This window comes from Camelus dromedarius, chromosome 7 (genome assembly GCF_036321535.1).
Source record: "Camelus dromedarius isolate mCamDro1 chromosome 7, mCamDro1.pat, whole genome shotgun sequence".
Classification (NCBI taxonomy): Eukaryota; Metazoa; Chordata; class Mammalia; order Artiodactyla; family Camelidae; genus Camelus; species Camelus dromedarius.
In genome coordinates this window covers 55,529,228-55,536,443 of record NC_087442.1, presented here as the reverse complement: position 1 = coordinate 55,536,443, position 7,216 = coordinate 55,529,228, and the positions used below count along the sequence as shown (strand labels likewise).

General features: G+C 36.9%; 1 protein-coding gene across 8 annotated transcripts in view; it reads right to left on the bottom strand.

Annotated features, from left to right (window-relative positions):
- Nucleotides 1–2,660: 2,660 nt before the first annotated feature.
- THSD7A (thrombospondin type 1 domain containing 7A) overlaps nt 2,661–7,216 on the bottom strand; it is a 555,025-nt gene continuing 550,469 nt past the window's right edge. For 7 of the 8 annotated variants that reach the window (XM_064487540.1, XM_031454966.2, XM_064487541.1 and 4 more), the window contains one exon: nt 2,661–6,766. In XM_064487540.1, coding sequence (XP_064343610.1) covers nt 6,682–6,766 — 85 coding nt within the window. In that variant the 3' untranslated portion in view covers nt 2,661–6,681. The remainder of the gene's footprint in view (nt 6,767–7,216) is intronic. The other variant, XR_010381671.1, reaches the window with a different exon arrangement.

Below are 7,216 nucleotides of genomic sequence, written 5' to 3'. Positions count from 1 at the left end.
CATAAACAATGAGAGGGCTTGATGTTTTGCTTCAGCCTGGATTGGGGCTTTTTCATAACTCAAATTATGATCGAAAAGCTATGGCCTTTGCCTTAGGTGTTGCCAGGGGGCGGACCAAGGGCATTTTACCTGTCTGAAACAGTAATAGAAAAAGAGATGAAGCTATTTTCTAATCGTATCTACTAAATTTAGCCCATTTCTCTCTCTGTCCTTTTCCTCCCCCATCCCCATCATGTTCATTAGATTATATGATCAAGGAGGAAAATGTGGCCTGATATATAACAGGTTGTTAACTTGAGTTACCTTGGCAGGGAGATGCTATGGAGGAAGGTGAAAAGGGGGAGTGAGTTGGAAAAAAGAAAAAATGAAAGGACAAGACTGCAGGATCAGAAAGCCTGATTGCATTTAAGCGTGTTTGTATACACACACTGTTTTCAGAGCCATTGACACTGACAGGAACTGTAAATCATGGTGTGTGTTGGATTTTCTTTGTAGTATGTTCAGGGTTTAATGAAAGGAATCACTAGGGACTTGGACCAGTGACATGTACACTGGTCATGTTCACATTTGTGTTTGCAGGACGTAAATTAAGAGTTGCAAAATAAAAAAATGAAGTTAGTCACGTGACTGTGAGTGTCCAGGTACATATAAAGAAATAATGTGGTTTGAGAATTTTCATCTAGATTCAGTTCTGATGGACAACACAGAAAATAAGGAGACTGCAAATCACCCGTTCTTCATCAGGCGTTTGAGGCTAGTTGTACATTTTGAGTGGTTCATACAGTGTGTTTAACAGGCTCCTTGCTTAGTTATATTTTAGCAAACAGCTATTTCAGAAAATGTGTGAACTCAAGCTACCCTGGCAGTAATGATCTAATTTGTGCATCCTTTCCTGAATTTGTTAATGTGTGAATCTTAATTTGGGGAATTAAGGGCATCTTAATTTGTTACTGTGCGAGCTTCTGTCTTGTTTTCTAGGATTGCTCTTTTACTGGTAGACAGAGGGGAAAGGGACAGGGAGAGGCGTGCCTTGTGGCAGAGGGGCAGGGAGAGCTGTACCCTGTTCTAGACGTCTTACCATCCTCTGCTGCTTCTCTTGTAACTGACTGGAAACCAAGGGGTTCTTTGTCCGTGATGATTAATCTGTGGCCTCTGCAAACTTTTAAAGTAAAGGTTTGCATTTCTCAAACTTTCTAAATTGGAGCTGTTTAAAAAAGAGAGAGAGAGAGAGACCCAGGAAAGGGCAATACAGTAGTAAAAAAAAAAAACAAACAAAAAACTGGTTATTCACTGAAAAAAAATTTTTAACCCACATTTGAGCATCAAGTGATGCAAATTAAAAAGACACACGAGTAGAATGAAAATGATTTCTGTGTTTATGTTTGTCAGCAACGTAGTTATTTACAAATAACCCATATGAAAATGTAGAAAAGCATATTACATCTTCACATGCCGTCTGTATGAACTGAATAAAGCTTAGTGACATTATTTGCAAATCTGTAGTTAATTGTACATAGACATTTTGTGCGTTAAAAAAGAAATGTACATAATTTAAAATAAATTACATTATACAATTTACAAAGTAATATTAACAAAAACTTAGACAGCTGCCTCCTTATTTAAACAAAATAAATATTCAGGTAATTAAATTAACCAAAAAAAAACACATTTCGGGGATTATAATTTATAGAAAGACATATTGCAAACTTAATAAAGGTATATTTTACAATGACAGGTACTGATCACTTCAAATCTCTGTGCTAGAAACAGGCAGGAAAAAGTACCAGAAAGGAAATCTTAATGTTTACTTTTTAAAAATAGAGTCCTGAAAAACAGTTGGGAAGAGTTCATTGAGGGTTTGAAGTAGGTAATCTAGGAACTATTGCTGGGGGGGGGGGGGGAGAAAAAAAAACATCTACAAAACACAACAGTAAGACTGACACCGATGATACCCTGAATAGACTAGAGATTTCTGACCGCTCAAAACATGACTCTCACGAACTAGAAGTCTTCATGTAACTGCCCGCTTTAAGATCTGGCTTGGTAGAAGCACAAAAACAAAACTACCAAATCAACTATATCCATGTAGCATTCGTTTTACTCATTTAATAATGTAGACAGAGCCATCCTTCAGCGTCCCTGCTCGATAGGGAATCACCCTACCACACTGCACAACATATTTTCTGTAAAGAGTCGTGTCTGCTGGGCCCACACTTGTTTCACACACTCCCAGTCCTGTTCTGCAGTCCCGGCCACCTGAGAGCAGGACCAGGCAGGATGGGATTGGCAGAAGTTGCAGTTCCCACATCTTAACCAAACCCAGGAAAGCTCACTGTCAGAAGTGAATCCTCAATTTTTGTTCAGTGACTATGATCCTTTCAACAGCCTTGAGCTTAGAGGGGAAACAGAACAAGAAACATTTGAATTTGGTACTATTTTTACAAATGGTGAGATACCCGCCCCCGCCCCCCCCCCCCCCCCCGGTCATTTGGGAAGCCTGATTCTTGTAAATCCATTCAAACCCTGATTCAGCCTAAGAACGGGCTCTCCTTTCTGTAAGTTTTCAAAGGTGCAGGCCTCCCTTGCCCTTTGATAGGGCAGGACCTGAACAAAGAGGCAAGAGAGGGGTAGGTGGAGGCGGAGTATTGGGTAGGACTAAATCTAAGGTACGAATCGACAGTTTTACGGAAGACGTCTTTTTTTTTTTTTTTTTTTCTTTTTCCTTTTGGCATGTCTTCCACAGCTTTCGTTTCTTTTTGGCTTGTGTCTTTGACCAGTACATTCTGTTTAAATCAAAAATGTTCACTGTCTAAGTGACACTTTGACTCCAGTAGGAAGGACATATAGGTATTCAACTCTTCCTTATTAAAAATTTAGGCATGCTTAGTAGGTGGTTCTGGGGGAAGCAGACAAGATTAGTTGTTAAGAGAGCAGAGTAAGCAGAGAAATTCATCATCAAGGAGCAAGGATATATAGGGTGTTAGAGGAAGTTAAAAAAAATGAGAGGTGTTATGTGCTTCCTGTAAAGTCTTAAATGAGTGATTTTATCTTGAAATGTCCAGGAACTTAAGAGGGTTCTGCTTAAGACACTATGACAATTGCCACCTGCCTGAACGATGTGGCCAAAGCCTAACAGCGTGGCCAGGGACATGGACATCATGTAAGGAAAAATACTAACCACGATGAAAAACAAATCTAGAGTGAAGAGTTACGTGTGTGTCATCACTAAACATTCTCTTCTTTTCAATGTCTTAGGTACATATGGAAACAAAAGCCACTGCTCATACTTTACAGTGCCTGGCAGAGTGTCTCACATGGGATAACGTAATAGTTTCTGTCTTGTTATAAGTACTTTGTGCTTTATTATAAGTAATTAAGAACGTGCTTTTATGCACTGCTTTTCAAATTATCTTTAAGCTACAATGTAGGGTCCTCAGAACAGCTTTGAAATAAGGATTATGGTCAATTTCCTAGACTGGGTATTGATGAACGAGCAAATCAACCACTTTGAGGAGAGATCAGTTAGCCACTTATTTATGGTTTATATTGAAACAGTCCAACCAAACAGTGTAAAACTATTGTCAATATTTTTCATTTCTTTTTTCTTCTTAAACCAAGCAGACCTGCATATTTAGAGAACAGTAATTCTTAATCTTTGTGAGCTCACAGACCATTTTGGTAAGGCAAAAGTGTCAACAGACAAGTTACTGCTACATTCCCCTCCCGAATTCTTACAATGAACAGGAGGAGTAAGATTCTGATGAAATTCCAGTATTTAACTTGTTATTGACTCATGCCAGGAACAAAAATAAGGCCATTTTCATGTTAGAATAAGCATGAATATAGGAACCTCCATTTGTCCAAAATAGTCAGCTAGCTACCTTCACCTCCCTGTACCTTTCTAACAAGAGGCCATCCAGTGTGTATTTATCCTAATGAACTTCCAATATGCTCCTTAGTGTCAGGTCACATTGAACCTCATTTCCTCCATATATGTAATGTTGTAAAAGGTAATCAATTTATGAATAAAAAATCTTGCATTTTCTTAATATTTTATAATTTTCACCCATTAATTCATTTAATTCTAACAATATAGGTCAGATGATACTGAGTTGCCTTTGGAATTGATGACATTTTACAGTAGCGAAAGTATAGAAGTAGTAACAATATTTTATTCCAGTCAACAATTTCAAGGGTAGTGGCTGTGGCATGGCATACATTAGCTGAGTTCTTAAGTAACTGCAAAAGACTCTTTGTCAACCATTTTGGACAAATGGAGTTCATTTTATTCAGAGATCAACTTGAGGATTATGTGGAAGACCCCTGAGTATATATATTGACAATCACAGGTTTAGGGTGACAGTATTATTTTTGTCCTCCTCATTAATAAGACGGATGAAATGGAATTTGTTTTTATGCTTTTCCTTTAAGGTACAATTTTCATGTTGCTGACAATCTGTTTGCTTTGAAATTATTTATACATAGTTTAATACAGTGACTATTGAATAAGGAATTAGTGCTTGCCATCTTTAATGCATATTGAAATATTCAGATATCTGTTCATTTGGGGGACACTGACATCCTCATCTCATTTTTTATAATCATTGCAGATACTCTACTGAACAGTAGGAGGAGTTCAGACTCTAGTATAAAGGTAAAATACTTTCTAGTACAAACCACTTTTATAGCAACAAGATAAAACACCTTGTGATACTATTTTTTAAAGACCTGAAAACCTAATGTCCTCCCTGCTCCCAAAGGTTGTTGCAGGAAATGTTGCCTGAAAAATGGTATTGCTTTTTAATGGCACCTTTTGAATTTTCTTTTCATGTGAAAGAGGTTGACCAAGTTAGATACCATTTCACTGTGCCATTCCCAGGGCTATGTCTGTGAAAAATGAAGCTGCTTCCGATACAGTGGTAAATTTAATGACTGTTTTTCATCTTTGAAATTAAACACTGATTGGAGGGTAAGTGAACGAAAACTCAAGATGACACATGGAGAGTCAGCACTGAAAAAACTTCTAGACCAGCGACCAGCAAACCACAACTTGCTAATGAGGTCTGCTGACTTTTTTTGTTTGTTTGTTTTACTGGAAAACAGCCATGCTCATTCTTCTACATACTGTATTGTGTATTGTCTAGGGGGTGTTCTCACAGTGGCAGAGAAAGTTGCAACACAGACCTGGCTGAAAATATTGACCATCTGACCCTTTACAGAGAAAGTGTGCCACCCTTGGTCTAGATATTTAATGAAGCCCTGGACAAAATAGTGATTCTTCTCTTTTTAAAATTCTAGTTTTGAAATCATGCATTAAAAAGGCTTGCTTCAAATTTCACTAGTGAGAAAGACAAAACTATGGATTTTGAAATAGATTTGATCTGAAACTAGAAAAACAAAGCGGGGAGAAGGAAAAATCAACACACAATTTTGATTTCTTTTAGTTACAAAAATCATCAATACATTATTTTCTCCATCTGCTCAAAATTAAAAAGACAACCAGCTCCTTTTTTTCTTTTCTTTTCTTTTTTTAACAAAGCTAACAAATATAAAATTCCAGTCATCAACACCCTTCAGAGTACAATTAAAAACCAAATAGTGGGATCCACCTTGGAGAGTAAATGAGTTCGGGACTTAAACACTTAAATTACCGCCATATTGTTGATTTCACAGTTACTGCAGCAATGAGGAAGGGTGTGGACAGCAGATGTCATAGTTAACTCTGTCCTGTCGCCATCCCAAATGAACTCGACTCTCTTCAGGACACAAGAACTTGTACATGTCTCCATGACACTCTGAGCACAGATGTCTTCATCCCATATGAAAAGAGGCAGTTTCTATGGCAATACTGGTTAAGTGCCCATCATGCTGCACTAATATAGTGCAAAAATGTGCCTTCCATGTAGCAAAAAAGATGCAGGCAACCAGTTTGAAAATTAGGGAAAGTAGAAACGTATTAATACAAGCAAATTAATTTTCCAGACAATAACCACTATAAAATACTGAACTTGAGGACTCTTCTAAGATACTAGTACATGTCCAGCATTCATACTTCGGAGAGAGACAAGAATTAAGTCTTATAAAAGGGTCTTTGCCTCTGAAATGCAGGTCAGTGAAACTATCACCAAGATGCTGAATTTATTCAGTGGGTTTTCTGCTCAGTTTAGAGCTTATCTTTATTCACCATTAAAATTGCTTATTAACAAGTATATGATCTGACATAATAATGTGTATCATTCAATTGAGTATATATGTTGTTATATCTGGCTATAGTAGTGTAGAGATCTTGGTATAAACTCTTCATGCGAAAATCTTACTATGGGTTAACACTGCAGACAGAGGCTTGCATCAGGCATCCTACCTGGCCAATTCGACCACCGTATTTTAGAGACGAAGGTGAACTGTCAGTTGGTAGATTTCAGAAAAGATCTCATAAAACTCTCAGAATGCAGCATGTATTGAACTAAATCTCCTAGAATTCTCAGGGCTGATGGTTTCTTTGTAAGTGGTACTGTCTTGATATCTTCAATGGCACTGTGATTTTCACTCTTTTCTTTATGATGATCTTTTAAAAAGTTAAAATGCATTTTAATCCCCACAGTTTGAATAGCTTTTTGGCCTCTGGGTATCTACAGCAAAGGCAGAAAGCTGAAACCTGTTGTTGTGGGGTAAGTTAACAGTTTACATATCTGCATCTCCATCATAGGCTAAGGTTAAAGGTTTCAGTCGGTTGTTTTGCCTTCTTTGGGGTTTCTTTGGCTTTTTGCTGTTAAAAAAAAAAATTGGGAGAAGGAAAATCAACCTTCGATTGTAATTTTTATTGTTTTAAATGAAAAAATTGAACATTGATAAACCTAAATTGCTTAATTGCCTACACTGCCGAAATTCAACTTTAAAATTTGGTTTTCTAGTATCTTTGAAGCTCTCAGTTTTATGCTTTGAATAAACCTGAAACAGAACCCTTCAAGAATTTTATTACCCTGTAAAAGATAAATGAGTTAAATGGAATTCCTCTAGTACTAACAATGGAAATAATGGTACAGTATAATCATTTATATTTGTCTGTAAACCTTCATAAATAACGTAATTTATAATTAATACATGTGTTAAAAGATAGTTGAATAAGATTGAGGTTTACCACTATATCTTCCTCAGGAGTAATGCAATATAAAAATCCACAGCTCACCGTAGTATACAAAGTAATAATTGCTTCTAT